The sequence below is a fragment of the Petaurus breviceps genome, unplaced genomic scaffold (assembly GCF_028583685.1).
Source record: "Petaurus breviceps papuanus isolate PSGF00001 unplaced genomic scaffold, PetGlider_PUasm1.0 90825, whole genome shotgun sequence".
Lineage (NCBI taxonomy): Eukaryota > Metazoa > Chordata > Mammalia > Diprotodontia > Petauridae > Petaurus > Petaurus breviceps.
The window spans coordinates 5,417,491-5,429,250 of record NW_027187353.1 but is presented as its reverse complement, the minus strand read 5'-3'; the positions used below and the strand labels follow the sequence as shown (position 1 = coordinate 5,429,250).

General features: G+C 46.0%; 1 protein-coding gene across 1 annotated transcript in view; it reads left to right on the top strand.

Moving 5' to 3' along the window:
- Positions 1–1,194: 1,194 nt before the first annotated feature.
- Positions 1,195–11,760, top strand: part of LOXL1 (lysyl oxidase like 1) — a 48,917-nt gene continuing 38,351 nt past the window's right edge. Inside the window, exon 1 of the mRNA XM_069071202.1 lies at positions 1,195–3,102. Within this exon, the coding sequence (XP_068927303.1) occupies positions 1,812–3,102 (1,291 nt within the window). The 5' untranslated portion in view covers positions 1,195–1,811. The remainder of the gene's footprint in view (positions 3,103–11,760) is intronic.

Here is an 11,760-nt window from a genome sequence, read left to right as displayed (position 1 = left end):
AAGAAGGAAAGAGAGAGAGAAGAAGGGAAGGGAAGGGAAGGGAAGTAAAAGAAAAGATACTGGGGGTGCTTCCTGGAGCATCAAGGAATAAAATGTTTGGCATAAAGTCCAGAAAAGGTGGGTTCATATTCTACTTCTGACACTTTCCAGCTGTGTGAGTACTTAACTTTTCTGAGCTTGAGTTTTCTTTTTGCAAAATGAGGGGGCTGGGCTATGTGACCTCTGAGGTCCCCTCCAACTTGGAATGGATGATGCTTGTTTGCTGCTGAAATCATTGGGTGGGGCCAGAAAGGGTGGGAAATTAGAGTCAGGAGTCAGGGATTCTAGGACCTAACTTCAATGGTGGAGAGCACCTCAGGATGAGGGGAGTGGGGGGGGTATAGATCTGAAAGGAAGCCTAGACCCAGTTTAATCAATTCACTTTACAAAGAAAACTGAAATGTAGAAAGGGAGATGACTTTCCCAAGGTCACCCAGCTAGTAAGAAACAAAACAGGCCTTTCTGTCCAGGTCCTCTTACTTGAAACCTGGTGACCTTTTCAACAAACCACACTACTAAAGATCCCACAGCTCTTACGTGCAAATAAGGACTAAAAAACAGTCCTGGAATTGGAGTCAGGAGACCTGAGTTCAAATCTCAACAAAGTAGAGTGCTCCGACATAGTGAGTGCTTAATAAATGTTTTTTCATTCGTTCAGTCATTTAGCCCTGCCACTTGGTACTTGGGCGCAACCTTCAGCGAGTAACTACCCCTCTCTAGGACTCAGTTTCCTCCTCAGTGCAGAGAAGAACGTGGCCCCGAAGATCTTTTCCGATCCTCAATCGATGATCTAGGATACCTTCTGCCCTTTAAAGCCAGGGTTCTTTTAACTACAGGGTTTAAGGTAAGGTCCCCTCTAGAGAAAGAAGAGTGGGTGAAAATGATGACTTTCAGGCTGGAAAACAAGCGAAGGGGCCAAGGCGGCCCATCTGGCTTTGGGGGCAGTTGCCCTAGAGAATCCGCTTGGCTGGGGCCGAGCTCAACTAGAAATTCGCTCCTTTCCTCTCATTCCCAGGTTCCCTTCCCTGTCCTCAGTTTTCACTAGGACTGCTTCCTTTCTTCATCAAAGAGGAAGGCGGCCCCCCAGCTTGGCTTGCAGAGCTGAGAAAAAGGGCCAGGCGCCTCGGGGGCTGGCCGCATAGCTGAAACCCGACGGGCAGTAGGGCCCAGAGGTGGAGCCCCGAAACGGAGCAGGCTGCTCTGAAACTTCCAAACTTTTCACAGCTTGTTGCTTATTCATTCAGAGTGGGAAAGAGCCAGCCCGGCTGGCCCCAGACCCAAGGAGAGAGGGAGTGAGGGAGGGAGGGAAGGAGGGAGGAGGGACCCGGCCAGTCCCCCCCTCCCCACCCCATCCCGCACGGGAGCCATGTAAAGCCCCTCCCGGTGGTGGTCCTGTCCTTGGGGCCAGACCTTCAGGGAGTAACTCCAACTCCAGCCCCGCTCCTCACGGTGCCTGCTGCCTTGCCCCAGACGGAGCCCTCGGGCTTGGCCAGCTTTGCCCCAGCCGCCTGCCGCTGCCTCTCAGCTCCTCGTCTAGCCTCTACTGGCCTCATCATGCTGCTGTCCGGGGAACCCTCCCGCTCGGGACTGGCCCGGGATGGACAGCGCTAGGAACCTCGGGGAGGAAAGGAGCTGCCCACAACCCCTTGGGGAAGCGGGGGACAGACTCGTCAGGAGCTGGGGGACTTTGGAGAAGCGGCGTCTCTACTGTTTGTGACCCACGCTGCTACTCCAGTCCCCGGGGAGGCAGAAGACGGGACGGCGCAGAGACCATGGCCCGCATCTCCTGGGAGCTCTGGGCGCTCCTGGGCTGCGGGATCTTCCTCCTGACCCGCGGACAGCAGCAGCCTCAGCATCAGAGTTCCGACGCCAGTCCCTGGAGGCAGATGATCCAGTGGGAGAACAACGGACGGGTGTATAGCCTCCTGAACTCGGGCTCCGAGTACCTGCCCCCGGGCACCGTGGTTAACGATGGCAGTGCCCAGGTACTTCTGGCCGGAGCCCAACAGACTACCGGCCGAAGGAGCCAGGGACGCCCCATCCGAAGGCAGGCCCCCTCGCTGCCGGTGAGAGTTGGCTCGGACACCATCCGAGGGCAGGCCCGGCACCCTTTCGGCTTCGGCCAGGTGCCAGAAAACTGGAGGGAAGTGGCCGTCGGGGACGGCACGGGGATGGCCAGAGCCCGCACCTCCGTCTCCCGGCAACGGCAGGCGAGCTCCGCCTCCTCCTCGGTCTCAACGGGTTCAGCCTCAGCCTCAGCCTCCGCCTTCGCCCAGACCACCTACCGGCAGCCATCTTATCCGGCGCAGTTCCCCTACCCCCAGCCCCCTTTTGTCAGTCAGTACGAGACGTACGAGCAAGTACCCAGGGCATATGATGAGAGCTACGTGTATTACCGGAGCGCTGGAGGCGGAGGTGGAGCCGGGGCTGCTGCAGTGGCCTCGGCTGGAGTCATCTACCCCTTCCAGCCCCGGCTGAGGTATGAGGAATACGGGGAGGAGCAGACCCCGTACCAGCCTCAGGGCTTCTATCCAGCCCAGGAGATGCCCCTCATGCCAGTGCCCCAGCCCCAGCCTCAGCCCCAGCCCCAACCTCAGCCTTCCGATGGGCTGGACAGGAGGTATTCCCATAGTCTGTATCATGAGGGGACCACGAACTTTGATCAAGCTTACCAAGACACTTACAACTCGGTCCCAGGCCAGGTGGTGCCAGGCCAAGTGGTGCCAGGCCAAGTGGTGCCAGGCCAAGTGGCAGCTGCTCCTGATACCCCGCAGGTGAACGGGGGCTCCTCCCCAGGCTTGGGACCAGGCTATGTGACTGATCCCCGCCTGGGCTGGCAATCACCCTATGCCAATGTGCCCCCGGAGACTTACATCCCACCGAGAGCGGTGGAGCCTCAGCCACCGTTCCGGGTCCTGGAACCCTATGGGAGTGCCCCGAGGCCAGAATCCTACCTACCCATCAGGAGCTCGGAAGCTCCCCCATTAGGTGGGGACAGACAGGGCACCCAGCAAGGCCGGGTCAGCGTGGGCAGTGTGTATAGGCCCAACCAGAATGGACGAGGTGAGTACTGAGCACCTCCCAAAGGGACCACAGTTTAAAGGAATGGACTGGGAGTTCTGCTAAATGATGTTGTGTATGATATTGCCAAGAATACCAGTCCTGAAGGCAGAAAAGCTGGGTCCAAATCATGATTGCTACTATTTAGTAGACAGAGGTACTTGGGCAAGTGAATATATCTCAGTTTCCTCATCTGTAAAGTGGGGATATCAGTTGCCTTACCTACTTCATAAATATCAAACTAGATAGCCCATATAAAGTGCTATCTAAATGTGGGTTATTATCTGCCAATCCTAACCAATGGACAAGCATTTATTAAGCACTTACTGTCTACCAGACACTGTTAGAAGCTGGGGAGATGAACAAGCCTGAAACAGTTCCTACCCTCAAGAACCTTTCATTCCAGTGGGAATGCAATAGGTAGATATGCAACACACACATGCAAGTATTCTTTAAATATATATAGTATGTATATAGTGTATATATGTGTATGTTTGTGTGTATATATACATATTATACATATATATAAAGAGAGAGTAATTTTAAGAAGGAAGGCAGAAGCTGGGGGAGCAGGAAAAGTCTCATATAATCACTAATCATTCTCACTATATTCTGCTTGATTCTTCTTGGACTCCCCTCCCCACCTTGGTACATCTCTTCCCTCCCATCAAAAATCCCTCCCTTCTGGTCATTTTTAATCCATGGTGTCCTCATGTCCCTACTCCTCTAACTGACATCTTCCATTCTCAAATTCAAGCCCATGGAAGAGAGAGGGGAAGAGATTGAAAAGAACATTGCTTCTGGAATCAGAGGACTTGAGTTCTAAGTCTGTCTCTGAAACTTACTGCTTGTGTGGCCTTTGACTTTAATATCCTTGTCCTTTATCTGCAAAATGAGAGGGTTGGACCCTATGGCCTCTGAGGTCCCTTCTACCTCTAAAGCTATGAAACTATCATAAGGGTTCACCCCTAACACATCTCAAATAAAACTTGGTAGTAGAAGCAAGGAAAGATGCAAGGACATCACACACACCTGGACTTGATCACATACACACACACACACACACACACACACACACACACGGAGATAGAGGAAGCTTTAAAAAAAAGTGTGACCTCGCCTTTCAGGAAATGTGACTGTTTCATTTATTTGGTGAGCACTTATTAGGCTCCTACCCCATTTCCCTGAACCCGGTTCCTCATCTGTAAGAAGAAGGAATGATATAATCCCTTCTAGTGCTGATGCCTCCTTGTACAAGGTGCTATAATAGATACTAGGGGCACAAATACAAAATAAAATATCACTTGCTCTCAGGGAGCCGGGTGGGTTTAATGCGTACACAGATAAGAAAATGCAAAATATAGACAAAATGATGTCGGGAGTGGCAAGTACTAACACGAGAGGTCAAAAAGGGGTTCATGTAGGAAGTGGTTCCTGAGTAGAGCCTGGGAGCGATCTGGGGATTCCAAGAGGAGACAAAAGAGGAAGACTGGGGCCAAGAGGAGCAGCTAGTTAGTTATATGAGTGCCTGAGGGCTTAAAGTCTATGGTCTACCTTCCATTGCTCTTCTCTCACTTAACTCTGTTGGAGGACTGCACCTGCAGCCATTGCTCCTAGGGATATAGGAACTGCCCATCTCTATTCAGCCAGAGCACTCTGGCAGCCTCACATATTTCAATGTAATTGGTCAGTGCCTTTAACCAATGTACCCAAACCTCTTCTCTACCCACTTACCCAAGCCAATTGAATATGGTTGCCATGGAAACAGCTAGAATGATGGGTCTCCTAGGTAACAGCAGACCTTGATAAGCTCAAGGTCTCCCCTGGTAGGCAGATCCCTGAGGGATTTGTCCCTTAAATTCCTGTTTCTATGTAATTTTTACTAACCAAACCATTCACCCGTGTTCTTGCTGTATTCTAATAGAGTTCTAGCCCAAGTTCCCCCTTCCATGGAGGTCAAGTCACTTCATGGCTCACTGTATAGGCAAGAGGTGCTGTCATCATCATTGGTCACTTGAACTGCCGGTTATACCTCACTTTACCCAGCACAAAGCAGCCTTGATCCCTTGAAAGTTGGTTACACATCATAGATTGTATACCATTTCAAATGCATGGGGAAAGCTTAACAGAGGAACCACATGGTGACTCCTTCAGTAAAGTGAAGAATTACTTTGTAAAGTACCTAATTCTCCTTCCCTTCCCCACTAATTCTTTTGTTTAATCAATTAAGAGTCTTCTATATTTGGTTTCTTCCAATTTTAATAGATATTTTATTAAATGTTTTTGTTTTTCATCATCTGTACTTCCCTTATAGCCCTCCCTCCCTCCCTATGTTATAAAACATAGCCATGTTTTATAACAAAACCTCCTCTCCACTTTCCAAAACCATTCTTTATAACAAAGAATAAAAAAGAAGGGGAAAATTCAGTAAAACTAGCCAATGCATAAAAAAGTCTGACATTATATGCAGTATTCTATATCCACGGTCCCCCATCCTTAAAAAGTAAGGGTATCAGGAGAGAGATTCTTCCTCATATATCTACTTTGGGGCCAAGTTTGAGCATGATAGTTTCATTGCATTCACAATTTCAATCACTTTGTTCTGAAAAGAACTTGTGTTCTTATAGTTATTGTACATATCGTTTTCCTGGTTCTGCTTACTTCCTTTTCCATCAGTTCAGATGAGTCTTCAATGTTTTTCCATGTTCATTTCTTACTATGCAGTAACATTTCATTATATTCATGTACTAAAACCTGTTTAATCATGTCCCAGTTAAGGGGGATCTATTTTGTTTCCATATGTTTTTGGTTGGTTGGTTTTTGCTACTGCAAAAGGTATTTCTATAAATATTTTGGTGGACAAGGGGCTGTTCTTTTTGTTAGTGACCTCCTTGTTATATTTGTCTAGTAGTAAGATCTCTGTCTCAAAGGGAATGGACATTTTAGCCATATTTTTTGCACAATTCCAAATGCTTTCCAGAATGTTTGGATGAATTTGTAATTTTACACCATTAGTAAGTTTTAGCCATCTATCAGGTTTTTCGAAAGTAAGTCTAATCTATAATCAGAGTAATAATAATAATAGCCAACATTTTTAGTTTAAAGTTTGAAGAATTGTTTAACCTTTCATCTCATTTGATCCTTCAACAACTCTGTGATGCAGTTACTATTATTATTCCCATTTTACAGCGAAAGAAATAGGAACTAAGCAAGATTAAGTGACTTATCTAGGGTCACACAACTACTGAGTGTCTGAGGCAGGATTTGAACTCAGTTCATCCTGACACCAGGATCAGGTCTCTATCCACTCTGCCACCTAGCTGCCTAGGTGTTCAATTTGTAATTCTACCACTCAATAGCTGTGGGTCCCTGGGTATATCTCTTAGCTTTAGTTCCTTCAGTTGTAAAATGGGGGTGTTATTCACATTGTCTACTTTATAACGTTGTTGAATCAAGCCAGAGCACCCATGTAAAGTACTACAGAAATGCAAACTAAACTATGCAAAATGTAAGCAACCCAAGGTTGTGTTGCATGAACTTTAGGTGTCAGGGACAGAAGGAACTGTTCACAATGTCATAGATTGCCCCATTGTCTTCCTCTCCCCTTCTCTCTCCTCCACAGGGTTTTCCCTCTATCTATGTGCACAATTTTACCTTCAGGCAGTCAGGTATCACCCCTGAGCCATGGACTAAAGGACCACATGTAACCAGACAGTTTATTTAGTGGAACTGAACAGGGAGATATGAGAGGAAGCAGTCCCTATTATTCTTCCTCTGCTATCTGCTCCCTCCTCACCCCAACCCCACTCCCAGAGATGCTGTGATAATGGAAAATTCCAGCCTTGGTGAGGGCATACCAGGTCTTGAGCTTATACCAAAGAGCAACAATACCTCCCTTTCCCCTCAACACACACACACACATACACACACACACACACACACACACACACCTGAGTTTTATGCAGGCAGTTCTGGATAGAAATTAAGAACCTTATATCTTTCTAGCCCATTATCCAGGGTTCAGGGGCTAAGCTGAGCAGTACACACACATATATATGAATATATATGTATACACACACACACACACACACACACACACACACATATATATATATATATATATATATATATATATCATCTGCACCTGTTTTGCTTTCATAGGATCCAATACTGACTTTTCTCTTTTTCTTTAGGTTCTCTGTTTTTCACTCTCTTCTCTTCATCTCATTTCCCTTTGTCTTTATGTGGGTTTGACTCATCCCTCCCTCTCTCTAAATTGCTACTTATCTCTTTCCTCTACTAAATGACTATTTGTCACTTAGGAAGTAGATTCAGTGTAGGTAGACAGTGAATTCAATTATGGAAAATGTTGACTTTGATGAGAATCCACCACTATAACTCATGGAGCAAAAGAGATTTTAACAGCAACCAATTAGAGACCTTTCCCCTACATAACCTTTGGTGAGACTTTGTCAACATTAGCCCACATGTGCTATTATCATTTTTCTTACATAGATGAAGAAACGGAGACCTGGAAAAGGAAAGTGGTTGAATTATTGCCATATATAAGGAAAAGGAGGGGGTAAGAAAGGGTTAACAAGTATTTATTAAATACCTACTATGAGCCAAGCATCATGCTAAGAGCTTTACAAATATGATCTCATTTTATCCTTACAACAATCCTGTGATGTGTTTTTATTATCCCCATCTAGCAGATAAGGAAACTGAGGTAGGCAAATGTTAAGTGACTTGGCCAGAGTCACACAGCTACTAAGTGTCTGAGGATGCATTTTAACTCCAGGACCAGTTCTCTATCTATTATGCCATGTAATTCATAGCTCTCACTCATAAAATCCCATTTCATTCAATCCATAACTTAGAGAGTAGTCTTCCTAACGAGCAGCTCTGATTTGTCCCTCCCAAGCTTAAGATCTTCCCATGCTGATGGGAAAATCATCTGTATGAACATTATTATATTATATTGGGTCTCCACCCCCTTGGAGTGAGGAAGAGGTCAAAAATCCAGGCAAATAGACAATAGGAATCTCCTGGGAATATGTAGGCAGAGTACCAAGGCTCAATCAAGTGACAGTGGCCCTTCATCCCTGATTGGCTGAGGGTATGACGCATAATTAAACACACCACTCAGTTAAAGTCTGGGGACCAGAAGCAGGATAAAGGCAGGGTCAGCCAAGAGTTCTGGAAACAGAGAGAGAAATGATTTTCCCTTCTCCAAGATGGCACCACACCTTTTAGAAGGAAACAGTGGATTAGATAAACAGCATTAAAGATAGCCAATGGATCTGCTGGTCAGAGTATTTTTATGTACTCTAGATCAAAAGTGGGGAACCTGTGGCCTTGAGGCCAAATATGGCCTTCTAGGTCCTCAAGTGCAGCCCTTTGACTGAATCCAAACTTTTGGTCAAAAGCCACACTTGAGGGCCTAGAGAGCCACATGGGGCCTCAAGGCCACAGGTTCCCCAACCCTGATCTAGATACTTTGGACATTTTATATATTATATAGATTAATTCTTCCATCTTAAATAAATCTCAGTAAAGCCCTTTTGTTCTCTATAACTTGTCAGTGGATAAAAGGCAACCATTTTTGGGGTGGAGGATTTATGACCAGAATGCATAGCCAACATTAGTTTATGACTGTCCAAGTTTCAAGGGATCAGTGACAGTAGGTATGATGTAATGAATGAGGTACTGTAACTTGAGGATAAGATTTCTTCTTTTGCATTGGGTCAAAAGGAAATCCACTCTTACATATACCCATACACCCTCCCCTAGAACGAAGAGTTATAGCAGAGTTTTAGTCTATGTCTTCACAGGCTACTTGCTGTCTTCTGAATAAAGTCTAAATTTCTTCCCTATCTCAACTCTTTGGATTCATACTATTTATTAGGTCCTAATATCATACTGTGACATGTCTTAGAGATCTTGCTCTTCAGGGAAGGATTGTGTCTTTACTTTCTCCTGGATCTTCCATAGCCTCTTAGCTATAGTAGGTACCCAGTAAATCCCTGAATAGTGAATGAATGAGTGAGTGAATGTATGAAATCAATGGATGAAAAAGAACCTGTTGAATCACTGGACTGTTCATTGGGTTCTCCAGACCAGCAAATCTGGTAGCTTTGGTAGATTGACCTGCTGTCTCCAATGGGAGCATGATGAGTGCAGTTATGCTTTGTGGTCTCTCTCTGGTAGAGGCTTCATTAGTGACATCCCTACCCCCAGCAAGAAGGAATCCTGGCTGCCCATCTTGATCATTCAGAGGATTTCTATAGCCACCTCTGTGGGCTCAGAGCACCACAAACATCCTTAGCATTTTGTAGAACCACAGCCCCTTAGAGTTGGAAGGATCCTTAGAGATCAGTCCAATTTGATGGAGGAGGAAACTGAGACCTGAAGTAATTTGGCCAAGGTCACAGGGGCAAAGGCAGGACTTAGGAAGATCTTGGGAACTTTGTCTCCCATTCCCACTCTTCCTCGTTATAGCCCACTGCTTTCCCTTTGAGGAGGGTCAGGGGTTGGCCCCCTTCTCAACACCCACACCCATTTAGTAGAAGGAGAATCTCAGCTGCAGAACGGAAAGGCAGTTCACCCAAAGTCACATGGACATAGGCAACAAAGGCAGTGTCAGAACTCACCTTTCTTGAACTGAAAGATTAAAGTATTTTATTTAAAAAACAAAAGAAGCAAACAAACAAATTCCTTTGTCTCCTAGTCTATCCAGCCTTTGAATATTAGAGCTCTAAAAACCACATCCCTCCCACAACTTCCCTCTGTCCTGGAAACCGCACCTGGGAATTCTCAAGCAGCAAAGGTGGGTAGAGAATACCCTCCCCTCCAACTCCCCCACCCCCCACATAGCCAATATACCATAGCATGGGGGGGCTTGTGCTCTGCCCCCTCCCCAGGCCCCATAGCCTTGATCCATCAGGCTGGATGTCCATTCCTGAGCCCGCCCGCTGGTGGGGCCACTTCCCCATGCCTCCTACCTCCACATGTCTCTGATTAGATTTATTTTCCCTTTATGTGCTTGAGTCACCTAGCAACTGCTCAGCCCAGCATTTTTGTCTTCGTCTCCCAGAGGGATTGCTCAGCTCGGCGTGGGCGGTGTGGGGCTTAAACTGTTTCTCCAAAACTGTTCTTTGCATACCAAAGGTTCACACTGAAATGAGGGGTCTGAGAGGGGGCAGAGCCCAGAATGCCTACCCGCTCTAGGAGTGGAGCTGCCTCCCTTAGCATCCCAGACTGAGAGCTGCAAAGGACTTCAGGGACCGTCTAGTCTAATCCCTCATTTTAAAGATGAGGAAACTGACCTAGGTAATAAGCATCAGAGGTGGAATTTGAATCCACATCCTTTACTCCAGAAACAAGGGTCTTTACTCTCTACCTTCCTCCCTCCCAGGAAGGATCTGAGGGGTCTGAAGGATCTCATTTCAAAGCAGCTTCCAGATCCAATGAGATACAGATTTCAGAGCCCTTTCTAACCCCTCCCCCACCACTGTTCCTCTGAGATTACTCCCCATTTACCCTGTAGGTGTCTTACGCACATAGTTGTATGTCTCCCCAATTAGAATGGAGGTCTGTAAGGGTGAATGTTCCTTTGTGCCTTTGTCTGTATCCTCAGCACTGAGCACAGCGCCTCACATAGTAAGTGTTTAATAAATGTTTGTTGACTTTCTCAGAGCCTGGGTTTGCCCTTCTGTAAAATGGGGATAATAATAGTTTTTCTACCTACCTCACAAGGGAAATGACTTGTAAAAACTTTAAAGTGAATTTCATTGGTCAGTACTAGTCCATTTCACAAGGGTAACTAAGATGAACAAGAATGTAGAAGCAGTGTGATTCTTATTGAGGACTTGGCTGGGAACGTCAGCACCCTGTCCAGTCACTAGGTAATGGGACTTGGAATTCATTTAGTCTTTGTTGCCCTCTATTTCTCCATGTGGAAAACCAAAATAACAATCATTATTCTACTAACCTCACTGAGACATTGGATCAAGGGAGATAATGAATAGGAGAGTGCTTTGAAAAGTCAAAAGTGTCATATTACTATAAAGGACTGTCATCATTCATTATCTAGTTCTAAGGGTTATTATCCTTATTAATTTTCTAGTGATTGTAAGGAAAGTGCTCCATCAACTGACAATACTGATTCTGCCCTTCAAGGCTCTCCACAATCTGATTTCAACCTGCCTTTCCAGTCTTATCTCATAATACTTCCCTTCCCATAACCCAGATTCAAATTCAACTTTACCAAGTATTTATTAAGCACCTACTATGTACAAGAAGCCTTCCTGGGAACTGAAAACACAAAGGCAAAAATGAAGCAGTAGCTACCCTTGACGAGTTTTGTTTATGCTTGAGGGAAGAGAATGGGCTACACCTTGGGGAAAGATAAGTACTTTGAGTTCATTTGAGAAGTTTAGATAGTTAAAGGGTTCAGGGAAGGGTCCTTAGAGATGACACCAGAGCATCTCTCCTGGTCAAATTAGACAGTCCCCATTCCCTGTTCTTGTCCTGCCTTCACCTTTGTCCCCCCAGACCCCATTCCTATTATAACCTCCCTCCCCCAGCTCTGACTTTTGAAGTCAGCCTCCATCTTAAATTAATGCCTCTTCTGCTGTCACCTCTTTTATGAAGTCTCTC